General features: G+C 33.9%; 1 protein-coding gene and 3 pseudogenes across 2 annotated transcripts; 2 read left to right on the top strand and 2 right to left on the bottom strand.

The window, feature by feature from the left end:
- Positions 1–282: 282 nt before the first annotated feature.
- On the bottom strand, positions 283–4,294 carry LOC120144202 (annotated as a pseudogene).
- A 726-nt stretch (positions 4,295–5,020) lies between these two features.
- On the top strand, positions 5,021–6,442 carry LOC120144621 (annotated as a pseudogene).
- A 907-nt stretch (positions 6,443–7,349) lies between these two features.
- LOC120144448 lies at positions 7,350–15,104 on the top strand (annotated as a pseudogene).
- An 842-nt stretch (positions 15,105–15,946) lies between these two features.
- LOC120144609 (2-oxoglutarate-Fe(II) type oxidoreductase hxnY-like) lies at positions 15,947–18,656 on the bottom strand. 2 transcript variants are annotated; one of them, XM_039158643.1, is made up of 11 exons: positions 18,492–18,656; positions 18,137–18,332; positions 17,916–18,014; positions 17,777–17,828; positions 17,565–17,686; positions 17,364–17,464; positions 17,217–17,275; positions 16,930–16,986; positions 16,581–16,626; positions 16,272–16,351; positions 15,947–16,131 (listed from the first exon to the last, which is right to left on the bottom strand). In XM_039158643.1, exons 1-11 carry the CDS (start codon positions 18,600–18,602, stop codon positions 16,041–16,043), a joined length of 1,014 nt encoding a protein of 337 aa, XP_039014574.1. In that variant the 5' UTR covers positions 18,603–18,656; the 3' UTR covers positions 15,947–16,040. The 2 variants fall into 2 exon arrangements, 1 of the variants encoding a protein (XP_039014574.1); XR_005518052.1 differs by lacking the exon at positions 15,947–16,131 and having other exon boundaries at positions 16,270–16,351; positions 16,910–16,986.
- Positions 18,657–20,173: the final 1,517 nt, after the last annotated feature.

The following is a 20,173-nucleotide window of genomic DNA, read 5'->3' as shown; positions in this document are numbered from 1 at the left end:
AATATTCGAAGACTCGAAATGTACCTAAAGCTGCCAATTTTGAAGCCTCAAAATACTAATTGCTTTATACTTTGTAGTTGGGGCTTGGCTCACTTGTGTTCTCTAACAAAATTGGCAAACCAAACCCATCCCAGTGTGCTTTTAGAGGCCCATCATAGCTTGATCAGAATCTGTTAAAATTTTCCTTACATGGACCGTCACCAAAAGATATCTGCAGCCTTGGTCAATCCTCAGATCTTGACATTCATTCTTCTGAAGAATCCCAGAAAGAATATCTCCCTGGATTTTGATCACCATTAATCCTTGCAGGAGCAACTTCCATCAATGAAATGATGGAATATGTTCGAATCACTCAACATGATTGGCCTGGCAATAATTCTAGACACAAGCTTCATGAACTGATGGCAATCGCCACAAACATGAATGTTCTTCATAATCCTAATCGGTGTTGTTCCCTGGGGCTTTTTAATCAATCCAAATGCAAGAATAAGTTTCTCACTATGGTAGCAAATGGATGCAAGTTTTTCATTCTCAACCACGTTATGAAGAATTAGCTTCGTATCGGGCATAAATCCAGCTTCCTGCAATTTCTTAATCAGTCTTCTCAGTTCTTCGAACATTATTTCTGTTTGGGGATGAGATGCATCTTCTGCTACAAACTTGTGAACTTCATTATCGATCTCGATCCAACTGTATGCTGCAAACTTCTTGACATTCTTACTTTTCATGAGAGATCTCACTGAAGCCATATCTTCCCATCTTCCACAAGTGGCATACATGTTAGAGAGCATGATATAAGTCCCTGCATTAAGGGGCTCCAATACAAAGAGACGCTTAGCAGCCATCTCCGCATATTCCATGTCACCCTTCATAGCACAGACAGAAGGGTTGACCATATTAAGGAATTTGGCTCATGGGGCATATTGTTAATTAGATCCACTGCTTCTCTCATGCAACCAGACCGGCCAAAGAGATCGATCATGCATGCATAGTGATCCAAAGTGGGCACCAATGCATGCCGTTTACGGATAGAATCAAAATATCTACGTCCTTCTTCAATTAAACCAGCATGGTTACATGCAGATAGAACGGCATCTATTGATGATATTATCAATGAATTACAAAAAAATATTAGTAAGGGTGTGCATTTCCGGATACGGATATTATTGGATTCGAAATTTCGGATTATCAAAATTACTATCGGTATCTAATCCGAAAAAATCGGATGCGGAATTTTAGTTCATATTGATGATATAATTTATATTTTTTTAGTGGAAGCACCATAATTTCTTTCATGATATAAGAAAAAATGATTTCATAGACATATTTTAAATTTTAGTAGTTTGAAGTTGCTATATTTGTTTCACAAAATTGAAGCATTTTCCCCCCGCTGTTCGTGCAACACATTTCTCATTCAATGGGATATTGGCAGAGTAAAAGAAAAATACCCATAAGAGAGTTTCCACCATTTTACTGTTGGTTGTTTTCTTAAAACAGAAGCTTAATTGTTTCACTGTTGGAATTGTTGGGTTACCTGGTTAAACTTTCATAAGGATATTTTCTATTGGGTTTTTAGATAATCCGAAAACCAATTTTAATTTATCCATATGAGATCTGATTATCTAATTTTTTATATAGAATATTCAATATGAACCTTTCAGAATTAAAAACAGATCAGATATTTGAATTTTCGTATCAGAACAATCCATCGGATCGCAACCCTAATTAATAGCATACATGTTGTCCTTATTAATATTATTTTTTAAAAATATAATAATAATAATTTATTATATATTATTTTAAAGTATAAAAAATATATTAGCGGAATTTTGCTTTGTTATATGTTTAACTTTTACAGAAAAAATGAATTATAAATTATGGAAAAAAATTAAAAATAAAATTTAGAGTCTGCATAATAAAAATATTAGGGTAAACTACATATTCAGTACTTAAACTATTAGTTTTAGACCATTTTACCACTTAAACTTTTAATTTTTTCAAAACTATACCTAACATTTAACTTTCATTTTATTTTAATACCCCATCGTTAAAACTTAACAGGTTTAGTACTTAAACTATCAGTTTTGGTCCATTTTAATACCTAAACTTTCATTTTTCTTCCAGCTTAATGTTAAATTTTGAACGAAATACTAAAATAAAATTAAAATTAAAGTTTTTAACGACGAAGTACTAAAATAAAATAAAAATAAACTTTAGGTATGTTTTAAAAAAATTAACTACTAAAACAGATTAAAACCGATAATTTAAACATTAAATACGTAATTTACCTAAAATATTAATTCTCGTCTCATGAAAGAAAAGGGGTCAACCGCCTACCTTTAAACGCACCGTATTAAGTCTATATTTAATTCTTAAGTAAACTATACCAGTGACCACTAATTATATCTACTTTTAATTTTGATCATCATTTTAAATTTTTATCAATCTAATCACTCAACTATTAATTATATTCAATCGGGCCATTTACCGTTAATAATTAACAGAAGTACTGACGTGACAGTTAATAAAAATAATATAATTACACATATGATCCTCAATATTTATATATTCTATCAATTTGGTCATAATTTTAATTCAATTTAATTATTATTTTTTATCTCTAATTAGATAACAACACGTGTTGCTATCAAATTGGATGACATTTTATTAATTTTAATTATTTAATTTTGTATCTAATAAAGTATTAACACGTGCCAACACCTTATTTGATAAGCAAGACACGTTAAAATATACTTGCTTCCAAGGAAGATCAACCCTGTTATTTGAAACAAGAATAGGCACGCCTGAACCATTAAGCTAACCCTCTTGATTGGTTACATTTTAAAACATTTTATATATCATCTATTGTAATTAATGGCACGGACTTTAAGAGGGAATGCAACCACTTTAACCCTTGAATGAAACCCTATATTCAATTAAACTACTGAACATCTTAGGGTTAAAAACAATATTTTATTATTTATTTATATTTTATAAATTTTTAAATTTTTATCATTTAATTTTTTTATTATTAAATAACATTATTTTTTGTTTTTTTACATAAAAAATCACTAATATCAATTAAAATTTCCAATATATATATGTTAATTTTTATATTATTTTTAACCTTAAACTGCCATTTTAAATATATTAATTTTTTATATTATTTTTAAAAAATTTAACCTTAGACTTCCATTTTAAATATGATAATTTTTTATATTATTTTTAATCCTAAACTGCCATTATAAAAAATATGTTGATTTTTATATTATTTTTAACCTTAAACTGTTCATTAGTTTAATTGAGAATATAGGGTTTGGTTTAATGGTTAAAGTGCTTGCATTCTCTCTTAAATTACCTACCATTAATTATAACAGCTTATATATAAAAATGTTGTAAAAAACAACCAATTGAGAGGGTTAGCCTAGTGGTTTAGGTGGGCCTTCACTTGCTTTAAGTCCGCAGGTTTTAACCACCGTAGGAGCAAGTAATATTTTAAAGTGTCTTTCTTATTATTGGATGCAAAATAAATTAATTAAAATTAACAAAATACATCCGATCTAATAGTGACACATCTCATCATTTAATTAGAGATTAAATTTATTAAATTAAACTAAAATTATGATCAAATTGATAAAATGCATAAATATTGAGGATTAAATGTGTAATTATTCTAATTTTATTAACTACCCGTTCATAGGCCTGTAAACGAACCAAACGCACACGAACGGAGGTATGTTCATGTTCGTTCATTTAATAAATAAACGAACACGAACATAAACGAACAAATTTTTTTTTTGTTCATGTTCGTTTATTAAGGAATATAGCTTGTTCATGTTCGTTCATTTAAATAATAAATGAACATAAACGAACGTAAACGAACACAAACGAACGAACATAAATGAACATAAACGAACACAATAAACGAACATAAACGAACTTTTCGCCTCACGGTTCATGAACGGTTCGCTGAACGTTCAGTTCATTTACATGTCTACCAGTTCACCACTTCCGTCAATTGTTAACTACAAGTGATATAATTGAATGCATTTAAATAGTTGAGTGACCTAATTTACAAAAATTTAAAATTAGTGGTCAAAATGAAAAGAGGCTATAATTGGATGGTCATTGGTATAGTTTACTCTTAATTCTTCGGCCACCCCACTAACATTAGAGATGACATATGAGTATAATTTAGTGGATTTCGCAATGAATTCGCTCTAATTTGAGATAGAATGGGTATAATTTTAGTGGTTTGAGACCTGTCGTGGATGTAAAAAGTCATACCTGTCATAGGTAGTAGATAGGTGATGGATTTGAGACCTTACTCGACCCTTATCCTCACGCTTCACATCCGTCCTCCCACTAATTATCCATTGTATAGTTTTTAGACCATTATGAATTGAGTTAATTATCATATTCATACATTGAAATATATCAAATTCTCAGTTTCATATATAATGTTTTAAAATTCTTGATTTCATACATGATATTTTCTGTCATTAATAGATTCACCCACTTCTATCACGAAAAACAATATGAAACCATGTGATTATTGACGAAATGACACGTGACACTTTATTAATATATATTTTTTAAAAATAAAATCCATTTCCTCTTTATTTTGACAAAAAAAATATAACATATTTTTTAATGTGTTATATGTTTTTGCAAAAATAAGGAGAAATAAGTTTTATTTTATTTTTTAAACAAAATTAAAAATATATTTTAACGTATTATGTGTTATTTTGTAAGGGGTCACAAGATTTTATGTGAATGAGTACATATTTAAGAATGTATTCATATATATATATATATATATATATTAATTTAAAAATTTTACTATAAATGATACAAAAATACTAAGTGAATACAGGGACGGGGACGGGGATCCGCACCCGCCGCGGGCCATCCCTAGCTACCATCACCCTACAATCGTAACCCTACTCTAATTTCCCTCTTCATCAGACGACTATCGACATTGCTAGGCGCTAGCTGCTTCTCTGCTCGATTGCCTTTTCAAATCGTTAATCCGATCGGTTCAAGAGTTTTTCAAGTTAACTTCTTATTCATTTAAATTGGCGTTCCCTTTTTTTGTTTGATTGTTTTGGTTATTTGATGTCTAAATCCTTCACTTAAGAAAAATTAGGGTTTGCGTTTCGCTTAATAAGGTTATTTGATAGGCAGGAATCTTGTAGATTCGGATCCGCCATAGCGGCTTTAAAGGAGCTTTTACCTGAAGCGAAAGACGCAATGTCGACGTATAATGACCACGCAAACGATCCGTGGTTTAAACAACGGTTTAGTAGTACGTCAAAGGAGGAGAAATCAATGGCCATAAAGGCTAAGCCCACCGCCTTACTTGAAGCGCCATGGATTTATTATTAGAAACGTTGAAGACTTTGGAGATGGAGGTGCTTTCCCTGAGATTCATATTGCTCAATACCCTCTTGATATGGGAAGGGCGAAAGGGGCAAAACCTGGACCGAAGATTCTTCCGGTTACTGTTGATGCTCACGGGAATTTGGCTTATGATGCGATAGTTAAGCAGAATGAGAATGCGAAGAATATTGTTTATTCGCAGGATAAGGATTTAACTCCAAAGATTTGAGGAATGAGGAAGATGGTGGTGATGAGGGTAAGGAAGAGGAGGAGATGCAAAAAGAGATTGAGGAAACAATGCAAGAGATTAAGGTTGGAGAAGATTGTAAATGTGAGATTGAGTGCTGCACAGCCCAAGAATGTTTCGAAACAGTCTTTGGATTCAAAGTATATTAAGTATAAGCCTTCACAGCAATCAGCTGCGTTTAATACAGGTGCTAAGGAGAGGATAATTAGAATGGTGGAGATGCCTGTTGATCCTCTTGAGCCTCCCAAGTTTAAGCAAAGAGGGTTCCTAAGGCCTCAGGGCCTCCTCCAGTGCCGGTGATGCATTCCCCTCCACGGCCTGTGACTGTGAAGGATCAGCAGGATTGGAAAATTCCACCATGTATTTCGAACTGGAAGAATCCAAAAGGGTGTACAATTCCACTCGGCGTCTCGCTGCTGATGGAAGAGGTTTACAGGAGGTTCAGATTAATGATAACTTTGCTAAGCTGTCCGAGGCTTTGGATGTTGCGGAGCAGAAGGCTAGAGAAGCTGTGGCAATGAGATCAAAGGTGCAGAAAGAGATGATGATGAAGGAGAAAGAAAGGAAGGAACAGGAGTTGCTAGCTTTAGCTGCTAAAGCCCGTTCTGAGAGAACTAGGACAGTGGCACCAGCAGCTGCTGTTCCAATTTCATCCGACAGGAATGGCATGGATACTGATTCAAGAATGGATTATGAGCCGGTGAGGGAAAGAGAAAGGGATATGCCAAAGGAGTCAAAGGAAGAAAGGGAGGAGCGGTTGCAGAGGGAGAAAATACGTTGAGGAGCGTCATAGAAGAACCATGGATCACCAAAAAAGCCGTTGATATAATAACTTAATAGCTAAAGTTGCAACTTAGTGAAATTTTGCAAGTTTTCCATTACCTAAGATATCAAGATCTTATTGTCTTTATCATTTACATTGTAAAAAGATAAAATTTGTATTTTCTAATAACAAAATAAATTAGAAGAGATTATTCTTTTTACAGACAAATCTCGAAAGTCAAGAATTATAGAAACAGAGGAGAGAACATAAGCGTAGAAAGGTACTATGTGTAAAACAAAAGCACTGAAACCTGATTTGAAGTGGTCTAAGTTCAAACTCATGTTAGCATATATTTGACTTAATTACAATTCAACCACGAGTTTATTGATTTAATAAAAAAGTAAATAAATGATGGAACAAAAAGTTTTAATTAATATAAAAATATCCGTCAATGATCAAAATAATAATTTATCTTAAAATATTTATTTAATTTTTTTTTTAAATAATCAATAGGAGTAAATTTAAACAAAATCTAATATATACATTTTAAAATTTAAACTACTCGAATCTCATAAACATTGCTGTTGGAATCTGAGTAAATGAATTGTCATACAACATTGAAACTACTTCATTTAGAACACATATTTTCATAGCAACAGGGTTTATTTTTCAATTAAAATGTTACAAAAAAATATTAAATGACGAAAATTTATGCTTGTTTTTAATAATGTAATATTTATTGGCGAAAAATATGCAAGGATTTATTTTTCATCTAAGAAACCTGAAACGCAATCCAAAAATTCGAATAATATTTTCAGTTTCTTTTTTTTTTAAATAATCCCACTGATCTTGATCTAACCAGAGATCGAGTTCGTTACAGTTTCATTATTGCTAACCAAATTGCACCATTGCCGCCTGATAATCTTATTTGTGCATGGACGCTTCGTGGATCCACCCCTAAGTGCACGGTTTCTTAACATACTCATAACTAATGGCTTCGTGGTTCAAAGTTGCCGAAGGTGTGAACTCTTCTCTTTCAATTTGATTCAGCCTACATGTTATTTATTGTTTTCAATTTTTCGACTCTAAAATTTTAATTGAATTTTGAACGTCTGATCCAAAGCTTTGAATCATTAAATCATGATGCCGCGGGAATAGATGCGAGTTTTGAATGGATTGCGTTGCTTTGTATGATTTTATCTGTTAAAACTATTGAAATTGTCTGTATGTGCTGGTGATTAGATGAGCACAAACTAAAGAGCTAGAAGATTGTAGTTATTGTTTTTGAGACCCGCATCCTTTTTCGTGTTTGGCGGCTAAAATAGTTTGAAGTGAATAGTGAAAAACATTTAAGCTTACTCTAGAAATGTGATGAAGTATCGGGGTATGTTTATCTATTCGAGAAAATTTAGAATTACTAGTTGCATGTCTCCAATTTTTTTGATCAGATTTTGATTGTTTACTGGGTTCTAGTTTTGCTTTAGAATTGGCTACACTCTGTAATGCAAATGCGGGGGACCTATTTACATTAAGCTAGAGTTCAATCGCTATTATTTTGTTGGTGTAAGCAAACATGTACTGGCAAAAGGATTGCTGGATGAACTTTACATCGTGTACGACTATTGAAATTATCATTATTTTTTTTCTTCGTTTTTTGTTGTTACTTATGAAATTATGAATCACAAACATATGCGGTTTGTTTGCCATTTTATTATGGCCATCACACAGAGTTGGGAAAATTAGATAAGAATCTTGATCTGTTCCCTATATAAGTAGACCTGCATCTGATAGATAGCATGATATTGTAAATGTTTAAACTCTATATTATGGGTAGATTTTGATGCTCGTGATATAGTTTCTAAAATGTTTTGACTCTAGGCAACGCTGGCCAACCATCAGTAAAAATGTCGCTTACATTTCCTTTTTAATGATCGATAGTAATTGAAGGTAAATTTCCATTGTATTCCAGATTTATTTGAAGTTGTAGATCGAAGAGCAAAGCTGGTTGCCAGTGAACTGTCAGAAGAGCAATCTGATTCTCAGCTACAAGGTTAGGATTCCAAATCAAGGGATTATTTGCATGCATAAATCAATGTGAAAACTGTGGTTTGGTGTCTTAGTACAAGCAATTTCTTCTTTTTTATATCAACGGAGTGTTTCTTACGTGGAACCCCAGTCAATGGAGAGATTAAAGTTTTTAAAACAATCTACTTTCTCCTTTTCTGAATAGCATAATCCGTTCCCTTACTCTCTGGCTACTCTCATTCTATCTCACTCTCGTAGACACATATACATACACATATATCTTCCTGGTTTTAATTGTAATGATTCTAATGTGCAAGGTTCTTCAGCAGAAAACACAAAGACAAGGAAAAAGGTATTGCAAGTATATACAACCTCAAATTAGTTTTTAATTGTACTCCAAGTAAATATGTTCATAAGAACAGATTTAATTGGATATTTTTCTTCTTTGCAGGCTCAAGAAAGAGTTTCTGCAGTTAAATCTCCCAAAACTACAGATGCTGTATGTGAAGAAACAAGTTCTGAAATATTCGAATCAGATGTTACACCTTACAAAGATAAGGATACTATTTCATCTAACAATGAGGAAAAGCCTAGTGCTAAGTCTGCAGTCCAAATAAGTAGTGAGTTGTATAGCAACAGAAAGATAACCCTAGATTTCCTTCACCTAAGGTATTGGATACCAATGTGGTTAAACATGATGCTGATCAGGAAGAAGTCTCTGCAACTGTTGGCAGTTCAGAAGCTTCTTTGTCTACTTCAAATGGCAAGGTTCTCAATGATAATGCTTCTAACATTCTTGTGGAGAACCCTTCTTCACCACTAGCGGCCAAAGATATTGAGGTTGCTACTGAAGATCATTTAGCTGATGGTGGCCAAAATATTGAATCACAAAATGCAGATGTTACTTCAAAGACTGGTAAAAAAAGATCACAACCTTTAGTTTCTGATTCTCTTATTAACATTGAAGTTCGAGTAAAAGAAGATGATATTAAAGTTGAAACTCTTGCAAACCAAAAGAAACCACGAGAACAAAATGCCGATACTCATCCAATTGTAGTTCAGGACCAACTTGAGGAGGTGACAGACTCTAGCTCATGCATGACCTTGAATCTTCTCGAGTGCCTCCCTTTTAAAAGCTATATTCACTAGTTTAAGTTTTGTTCAGGCTCAAGGATTGCTTAAAACCAGCAATTCAACAGGCCAATCAAAAGAGGCAAGACTGGCTCGGGTAAGCTCTCTGAATTTATTGTTTTCTTTTTTTGCTCCAGAGATATCGAGACTTTTGGAAAAGATTAGTTCACAATATGACCTTAAGGAATATTTCAGTACTAGTAGGATTATAAATGGAGTGTCTTCTTCTAAGGAATTGCTCAGGGATTAGACATTATGCTCTTTCTACTCTCTCTCTCTCTCTAAAAACAATTTGGAATTTATAACAATTTTTATACACTGTTTTAAAGGTTTGTGCTGGACTTTCATCCCGTCTTCAAGAATACAAATCTGAGAATGCACAACTTGAGGAGCTTCTAATTGCTGAGGTGCATCGTTCTATCTTGTTTCTCCTTTTGGATATATTTCAGTCATGCTAATTCTGGGTGGGGTTTAAGGAAAACTGTTTAAATACTAAATTGGTCCCTTGACAGCGAGAGCTGAGTAAATTTTATGAGGATCGCATACAACAACTACAGAAAGATTTATATTTAGCTAAGAGTGAAGTAACAAAGGTTGAGGCCAATATGGTTGAGGCTTTGGAAGCAAAGAACTCTGAGATTGAGGCACTTGTCAGGTCTATGGATGCACTTAAGAAACAAGCTGCCTTATCTGAAGGGAATCTGACATCACTGCAGGTTTGACTCTAACCCCCTTTGTTCCAAGTATCTTACATAAAATGCGGTCTCCGCTTAGTAGATCATAGAACCGTGGTTTATGTTCTCCCATACCTTATTACCGACTAAAAAAATATGATCACAATTTTCAAGTTGCATAAAATATACATAGGCTTGCAATTATTAGATTTAGTGGGTGGATTTAGGTGGTTTAACGTAACATCCATAGTTCCTATCACCATGGATTATGTATATCTAACTATTAATAGCTTTGGAAGCTAAATAGAAAGCTATAGATCCAGCTACTTCTGTCAGCCATACTTTTCTTATGATAGAGAAACAGAAGATCAGCCCATTGACGAGTTCCTGCTAACATATTAAGCAAATTGTGATATGCATTTCTGCTTCTGTATGCCTCTCCTTCTTAGTGTTTTCTCCTCTACTTAGCTTCTACAGTTAGACATTGTCTTTCTTTCAGTTTGCAACCAGTATGTTCTCTCGACTTGTGCCTGCTGATCATCTGAGCTTTGTTAATACTTTTTATTGTATGCCATCAGGCAAGCATGGAGTCTATGATGAGAAACAGGGAATTGACAGAGACAAGGATGCTGCAGGTAAACCAATTAGTTCTTTCTTGCTTGAATGTGCATGTGTGTATTCACTCGCAACAAATGTATATAAGCTATTATATTATTATAATCTTGTTCATCTATTTGTATACTTCTTTCTTAGGCTCTACGCGAGGAACTCACTTCTGCAGAAAGGAGAGCGGAAGAAGAACGTGCAGCTCATAATGCTACTAAAATGGTCCATATTTGCAACAGTGATTTATGTACTTTTGGATTTTATCTTGCACTCCAATAATCTCTATTTTTTGGAACAGGCTGCAATGGAAAGGGAAGTGGAATTGGAACATCAAGCTGTTGAGGCATCCACAGCTCTTGCTAGGATCCAGGTAATGCGAGGATTCTTTGTTTCTGATTCCATGACCAAATCATTTTTTTTGCATGCATAATATTCTTGTTTTGCTTGATACTTGCATATTAAAAAAAAAAACTGAGTTGAATGTAATATTGGCCATTCAAGATTAGTCCTTTCCTCATTCTCTTTCAAGTGGATGTTGGTTGGTTCTAGATAATGCCTTGATGTGGTAGAAACTTGGCATTTATTATCTGTTTGGTGAAGTTCTGTCAATTTTGGATTTCTAAATATTATTATTATCCAGGGATTTTCATTTACAAACATATTCTGTGAGTTGAACGTAATATTGGCCTTTATAGATTAGTCTCATCCTCATTCTCTTTTAAGTGGATCTTAGTTGGCTCAGGTTAATTCCTGTATGTGGTGGAACTTTGCATTTAATAACTGTTTGGTAAGTTCTGTCAATTTTGGATTTCTAAATATCATTATCCAGGAAATTTTCATTTGCAATTGCAAACATATTTTCATTTTTATTGATAAGCTTTTCTCTTTTGACACTTTTTTCTTGGCAAAACAAGGTTGATAAGACAAATATATTTATCGGATGTTTGCACTCTAAATTCTTGGATGCTAGTGTTTCTATGATCTGTAATCTGGTACATCAGCACAATCTTATTAATGGATCTGCATACCTTTCAAATACTGAATTGGCAAATAAAGGGCAATCCACTTGAATTTGATAATTAGGATAGTAGATACAGTTATCTCAAAGGCATTTTGACTTCTCGTTTTCAGATTCATATTTACTAATACAGTAGTTTTATGTTGACTGTTGTTTTTCGGTTTCCTTCATTGTTGCTAAACTTGTTTAAATTGAGCTATTTATGAGTATACTGCCGTTCATTTAACCTTTATGGTATCATGCCTTCCTTAGTTTAATTATTTTTAATTAATTTTATTTTAAATCAAACGAATAACAGTTTGTCCTGTGGTTAATATGTCATCTACCGTTTGGATTTCAAAATACCAAGTTTTTTAAGCAAAGCTGGTGCCCCTTGTTCAGCACAGGTGTATCATTTGGCTCTATATATATTTCCAACACGCATTGTAAATTCTTCCTTGTTTACTTTCCTGAGGGTTATAGATGAGAGGACGGCAAAAGCTGCAGAGCTTGAGCAGAAGGTGGCACAACTTGAGGTATATGAAACAGACTGATAACAGTGCTTTACATGAAAGTTTACCTCTGACTGAGAAAAATATGAAATAAAAAGCCTCTTGAAATTTACCTCATATGCTATCAGGTTGAATCTGCAACTCTAAATCAAGAATTGCAAGAGATGGAAGCTCGCACTTGTCGAGGACAAAAGAAGTCCCCAGAAGAGGCAAATCAAATGGCTCAGGTAAATTTGATGAATTATAACTCTGAATTTTATATTGCAGATGTCATGGGACAATTTCCATAACGTCAAACCCAAGCAATAAAAAGCACCTACTTATGGGATATGCTTAATGTAATCTACTGAGATGTGGGTTTTACGTCATTAAGAACATTCAGAAGTTTGAAAGTTCAAACTACATCTAATATCTCGTTGCAGGCATGATATATGGCCTTTAGCTGTTGCATCAATTGTAGTAATTATCAAAGCAATGACTTAAAGATGGTTTTACAAATGCAGGCATGGAAGGAGGAAGTAGATCGTGCGCGCAGTGGTCAAAGAGATGCTGACAGCAAGCTCTCTTCATTAGAAGCAAGTATAAAAAAAAAATCTCTTTCCTTTACTGTAACATAATAGTGAGATTATTCTGGTTTCTTTGCTGGCTGATTTATGGATTTGTACATCTTTGCATGGCTGCAGGCTGAAATGCTGAAAATGAGGGTTAAAATGGCTTCTATGAAGAGGGATGCTGAGCATTATTCACCCCAAGTAATGTTCAAATTTATTCATCTGTTTTCCTTACATCAAACACATGTATGCGTGCACCTTGTTCAGTATTTTCTAATCAGAAATGAAGTATGACTTTATCAATGGTATGGTTGCAGTATATAAATTGCAAGTGACTGCCGAACTTGGTACTAATAGAGCCTTAACTTTTATTTCTTGTCTTTTCTAGCTAGTTGTATATCAGCTTCCAAGTTACATGACTTTGTTCTCTGATGTTTGGGTTCAACCAATTCCTCAAATTTGTCACATCTTGTTGTGTATCGCAAGTAATTAGGGAACTATATCCTTGTTGTATTCATAGTTTAATTTGAGTTTTCTTGCTAGTCTAAAAATGAAATGGGACCTGGTTCTTTCTATATGCAAATTTGTGAAGTGTATTTATTCATGGTAAATTCAGTTGTATGTTTTGATCCACCTGAGAATTGTCTCATGAATATTGTTTCCTTCTGTCAGGAGCACATGGAGCTAGAGAAGCGCTACCGTGAATTAACTGACCTTTTGGTAATAGAAAACTAAGGTTTACCTTTTGATTTGCTCTTGTAAGATCTATTTGTCTGTGCCAATTTCTTGTCGCCACACCATTCTGCAGTACCACAAGCAAACACAGTTAGAAACCATGGCTAGTGAAAAAGCTGCCGCTGAGTTCCAGTTCGAGAAGGAAATAAAACGTCTTCAAGAAGCACAGGTCTAGCGATTTCTCTTCTGCAAAACTGGTTATGTATTTTTAGTTGGTGAATATCCTTGTTTTTCTATTGATGTACCGTATTACAATCAACAGGTTGAAGTAGAAAGAAGTAGAGTTCCTCGTCGGGCATCTTATCTGTGGGAGGAAGACACTGAAATCAAAGCACTCGAGTATGTTAAGCTTTTTAGTTTTATCATATTAGAACCCTTGCACCCTTTATCTCCAAGTTTTAGCTTCTTATCGAGTGTTGGAATTCTCGGTGTCTTTCAGATTGTTTTTGTTTTGAGGAAACATGATTTGTGAAATATGATCATATTTACATATTTCCTTCAGGGGCGAGCAAATGGTCGGTTAAATCGAATTAACCAATTAAACTGAAGGTTGCAAAATGATATATTACTGCCTGTTCATCCTACATTTTTCGCTCCCCCTGCACGAATATTTTGCTCCCTATCAATCTACTGATGTGGTTAATTTTGATATTTCAAAAATTTCCTTATCAAGTTAATGACTGCAGGCCTCTTCCCGTGCATCACCGTCACCTGACTGCAGCAAGCATACAGGTATTCCTCCTTTTATACCCCAAAACCTACTTACCATCCCAGTCGTTTGTTCCGACTCGCGTTTCAATCTGCCTAATGCAGTTACAGAAGGTTACAAAATTACTGGATTCAGCATCAGTCAGGGCCACAAGATTTCTTTTGCGATATCCTGCTGCTCGAATAATCTTGCTATGCTATCTCGTAAGAACAACTTCACCGCGTCTTTGCAGTAATGCGTTACATAGATGGATTAAATTCTACAACAAACCATTTGGGAAAAAATATGCAGGTGTTCGTACATATCTTCTTGATGTACTTGTTACATCGCCTTCAGGTATGAGCTATCCGATCTTTCGGAAAATGATCATTTGAACAGTTGATAGTAGGAATTCACTTTTGTTTCCAGCTTTAGGCCAATGAGGCCTTATGACACAACTGATCATTGCGTTAAATGTGGTCTGTAGGAACAAGCGGAAAATTTTGCTACCAAGGAACTTGCGGAATCTATGGGTCGTCAGAACTCAAACTTACCGTAATCTGGGAGGAAAAATGCACCATAGCTCCGACCGAGGATTCTCCGAATGTTTGGTCTACTATCTGCAAGGTTTGCATACTCTTTTTTCTTCTGCAGGTATTCATGGAATGGTCCAAGAAGACATTCATCTAAAATCAGTCAGTTTCATTTTTATATTGAGAACTACTAGAAGGGCCAGATTTAGATTTTGGTGTATTTCTGAACCTCGGATTCCTCGACTGGCTGCTAACTGCTATCTGTCGATATGCTACCATTTTTTCTTAAATTAGAAGTTCACTTCGGACACCATGATGACAAAATTGGAAACGAGAAGCCAGCAAGCATGTTGTAGATCGGAAGTAAGTAATTCGACTGTGAATAATGATATTCATTCTGTTCATATAAAGGTGAGTTTGAAGCAGTGACTCTTACTAGTTCTCTACATCGTATAATGAAATATCATGAGCTCTTTTCCATTATTTGGTGCTTTAACTTGTTGATCATCTGTACTAAAATTATCCACTTTCTCTCTTAATCAGAAAAATATTCATTTTTTGAGCAAAAATTATTATTGATATGATACTTCAGCTTACTGATTTAACAATTAACTTATTGATATGATAATTCAACTTGACAATTCACGTTTACATGTAAAAAAAGTTCATTTATTTTTGCAATTTAAGACTTTATTTAATATTCAAGCAAAAAAAATTATTAAAAATAAAATATAAAATATAAAAAATCAGAATCGCATTTTAAAAATATTAAAATTAAAAAATGGATAAACTGTACGAATAGTCCCTTTTGTTTTATGATTTGACCGACTTTGGTCACCGGTTTAAAAAAATTAAATACGTTTAGTCCCTTATGTTATCAATTTGTTCGATTTTAGTCCCTTGGCTGTTAACTCTCGTTAACCCATTAACGGAAGTATTAGTTGGCAATTAACCTAAGGAACCAAACACACTTAATTTTTAAACCGATTACCAAATTCAGTCAGATTGAAAACAAAGGGGACTATTCATATAGTTTATCCTAAAAAATTGATCCAATGGGATAAAACACTGATGATTAGGGTTGAAATATCGAGATTCGAATTCCAAACATGTTAAATCCAGAGTTGAAGCTAAAACTTTCCAATTTATGATGCAAACAACATTAAGATCGATATGCCGATGTATGGTGAAGGACTTCAAGCCTGATGTTCATTGTATACATTCAAATCAGCATGAGTGTCCCTGTAACGTTGGCTCATATACGTCGAGCATCGAATAGGAGGAAACCTGGTTAGAAATATATGTAGCAGTTAGATGAAACAAGATGGTTTAGATCAAGAGTTGGAGCAACCGAGGAGGGTTTCGAATGGGAGGGGTTTTCGAGCCTTATCGTCTATAATTAGAAAGAAATGGATACTAAGACTTACTTGGGAGGATTTTCTTCTGATTTGCAGGTCGGCAAACATTCAACAAGGCAGTCATGATTAGGTTCCACAAAGTATGCAATCTGCCATCGGAAACAAAAACACATAAACCGGTAAAGTTCCAAGTAGATTCATCACAGATGAAAACAGTATGAAAAAAACAAGACGACGTCAGTAAAATTGTTTCTTTTCATGTTAACCAAAATGCCCTGATATTGTAACACGAAGACATCATAGAACGTCTGATCGAACATGAACCATCCGATCGCAGAAGGCCATAAAGCCTGGATTACAAGGGAAGGTGGGTCTTACCGAATATCTATCTTGACCATTTCCTAAAACTCTGTGCAAAGTGGACCTGGTACATACACAAACCATATATTTTGTTAAGGGAAAAAAAAGTGAAATGATGAGCGTATTGTCAAACGACAAAGTTCAGGATGCAAAAAAGCTCAAAGTCACTATGTGGCAGCTTTCTCTTAGTAAAAGCCTTAGATGACATTTCTAATGCTGTCGATTTATCAATATGATAAACGGCTCAACTTAAAAGGAAAAGGAAAAGAGCAGAGTACTAAAATTAGTTTAGGTTCTTATGTTATAAGGTGCATCATCTTAAAATATGCAGTTTAGACCATAGTTACCACAGAAAGTTGAACATTACTTGAATATACAGTTACTCCAGCGCTCCAGCATGTCCCCAAGGTTGACTATAAAAGCTCTGAACAAAATCGACCTCTTATTAAGCACATCATGTATTGGTGATGAAACTGAACTTGGTACATAAGAAGCAAACTAGGTGCAGCAAATAATTGGAAATAATTCTCTTAAAAACTGAGATTGGATCCAAATGCAGCCTCCAGTTAAACCAAATTGCATATGAACCATATTGTAAGCATGCGTACAATGTAATGTACAAGCTCAAATCTCTGCTACCCATCTGTGACTTACCCTTTCATCGGTGTAACGTACTCCCATAACTGAGGCTTTGCTTCTTTATCCCTGCATATCTGCAAGGAAAAGTCATATAAACATTTGTTAACTTGAGAAATGTATAAAATAATGGCAATATAAACATTGTTCCAGCAACTTTCGTACTTGCAGACCCATAACATCATCGGTTGCCAAGAGTGTAATAAATCCGAAGTCAGAATGTGCCCCAGCTCCATATATTCCTTTCAAAGGATCAGAAATTTTACCTGAACAGATTTTGAAATTCATATAGTAATCTATATCGATTTTGAATGACGGTAAGATACTAAGATTAATAAAGATTAAAGATATCCTACAATCTCACACCTTCATAGTGTAGCAATCGCAAGATGGCAATAGGCTCCCCAAGAATCTCAGGCTTATCGAAGAAATCAGCCTCTAGGTTGAGTGCAAGCGCTATCATCCTTGCAACTGCCTTCGCTACCTCCCTGATAACAAATGAAGAAGAAATATAAAATCTTATCAGCATATTTTTTACACACACACACATATTATCATGAGACAAGCTTGTTACATACAATGCCTCATGATGAAATTTCTCCATAGTCTGCCTCCATCCGGGCAAAACACCTAACCAATGCCGAAAGTAACAAAAGCAATTGGTGAAATACTCATTTAAAATAAGATAATCAATCAATGAAATTCAAAGCACTTTACCATATGCGGGCCAAACATTACACCCATTAAACGGCTTCTCGGATTCAGGGTCGTTTTCAGGCACATTGACACCGATGTAATACCCTTCTTTGTAGTCTCCTACAGCCAAACCATGAAAGAAGAAAAGAAAAAGGATTGAATACTTTTAATTCCACACAAACTATTTCACCAATGATCAACGGTAAAGAAATACAAAAGCTAAAGAGAGAGAGTTAGCTGACCATGTATTTGATTCTCAAGGTCAAGATGCTCATCAAGCAGGGGAGTATAGCCTCTATGTTTTTCACTCCTCAAAACTTTCATTTTCTCGTTTAATGGCAAATGAAAGAACTTCTTGCTTTGAGCAAATACTTCATCCATGAATTCTTGGCTTATCCCATGGTTTACAACATAGAAAAACCCGCAATCCAAGCAAGCCTAAACCCACCCAAAAAAAAACCCAAACTTTAATCATGGGTTTGTATTGTAATCAATCACTATGGCAACAAAATATCAACTAAAAGTCATTGCGGAGAAAAACAGTGAATTCATATTATAAGTACAACAAACACGGAAATACCGAGGGTGAAACCAAACCTGCTTGAGTAAAGAGACGGAGTGGTGAATATCAGGATTAGAGAGATCGATACAATTGAGGGTTGACACTTTGATAGGAGCTTCGGGTCCTGTTTGCTTCTGATTCTCCATTTTTATCTTCTGCTCTTTTTGGCGCCGTTTGGGTTTTGTGTTTCGCTTGTTTAATGAACCGCAAATTTGGGGATTCGAGATGATAATTCACACGTGCATGAAGTCAGAGACTAAAGGCGGCTTTCTAAAACGTGGATGAAATTGAATGTACTTAAAATGTGGAGGGCTGGAATTGGATGACGAGTGCTCATGAAACTCACGTCCCAAAAATCATTAGTGAGTTGATGCCTATGCTATTATTAGCTATCCAATCCTTTTAACCCTCATTCATGATTACAGGACTTGTTTTTATTTTTTAAAAGAAATTCGATCAGGGTGTAAATAAACAGATATTTTGATCAAATGTTCGAGAATCGTTCGTTTATATTCGTTTGTTAAGTTAAATAAATGAGTATCAATAATATTTTTATGTTCTTTTAATAAATGAACGAATACAAATATAGATGTGTTTAGTTCATTTATGTTTACGAACAAACAGAAACGGAGATAGGATTTTAACTTGAGGGAGCAAAGTATAATTTTTCTAAAGTCGGGGGCAATTTCATACTTATTCCATAAATGTTTAAATTTTATATAAATTAAATGTAAAAAAAGGTTTGCTGGGTTGGGGGCACTTCCCCTCGCATTGCCTTAGTAGTTTTGTCCCTACAAATAAATTTATTTATGAGCTCGTTTATCGACTTCGTTCATCTATATTAATGAACAAATTCGTTTACCCGATTATCTTTTTCATTTTTTTTGTATTTTAAATATTGGTGGAAGTAGGGACTAAATTGAACACATGGTGTAAGTTAAAATTTAAATTATGAATTTATGGAGTTTAAGCACTAATAGAGTAATTCTATCATTTTTTTAATTTACAAAATAAAGGATAAAACTAAAAATTGAACATATAAACGAACATGTTTGTGGATGCTAAATAAATATATTCATGAACACTAAATAAACACGTTCTTGAACATATAAAAGAAAACGTTTGTGAACATTAAATGAACATATTCATAAACAAGGACGGATGTAAAAATTTATGTAAGAGGGCGTGAACTTTTGAAATTATATTAAAAGTTTAGGGGGTGCAAAATTATAAAATCTCGGGAGATGCAAATTAGATAATCCATATAAAATACAAATAAAATACCTAAAATATAAGGGAATTTAAAATTTCTAGGGGATACAACCACACCAAGGGTTGTTCATAGACGGTTAACCGTACCATCTAGCCTAAACCATCGGTTAACCACTATAATGGTTATAATCTTTTTCTAATCGTAACCTAACCATTAAGAAACAGTTAACCGTTATTAACACATACTTACAAAAAAGTATATAACTTAACACATACTTACATTGATGTAAGTGAATAAAATAAAAAAGTGTAGCACTTAACGCATACTTACACATGTGTAATTATGTACTTCTTCAAATATCTTAGTACCTAACAATAAAGACATTATTATATTGGTGTAAGTATGTTTCTATATTTTTAATGAAATAAAAAATTAAAAATGATAAAAATATATATTAAATTATTTATATACAAATTTTATTAATTATATATATATAAATTATAA

The sequence above is a fragment of the Hibiscus syriacus genome, unplaced genomic scaffold (genome assembly GCF_006381635.1).
Source record: "Hibiscus syriacus cultivar Baekdansim isolate YM2019G1 unplaced genomic scaffold, ASM638163v2 tig00002317_pilon, whole genome shotgun sequence".
In the NCBI taxonomy this organism is placed as follows: domain Eukaryota; kingdom Viridiplantae; phylum Streptophyta; class Magnoliopsida; order Malvales; family Malvaceae; genus Hibiscus; species Hibiscus syriacus.
The sequence above is the reverse complement of the archived record's forward strand: the minus strand, read 5'-3'. Positions and strand labels throughout refer to the sequence as shown.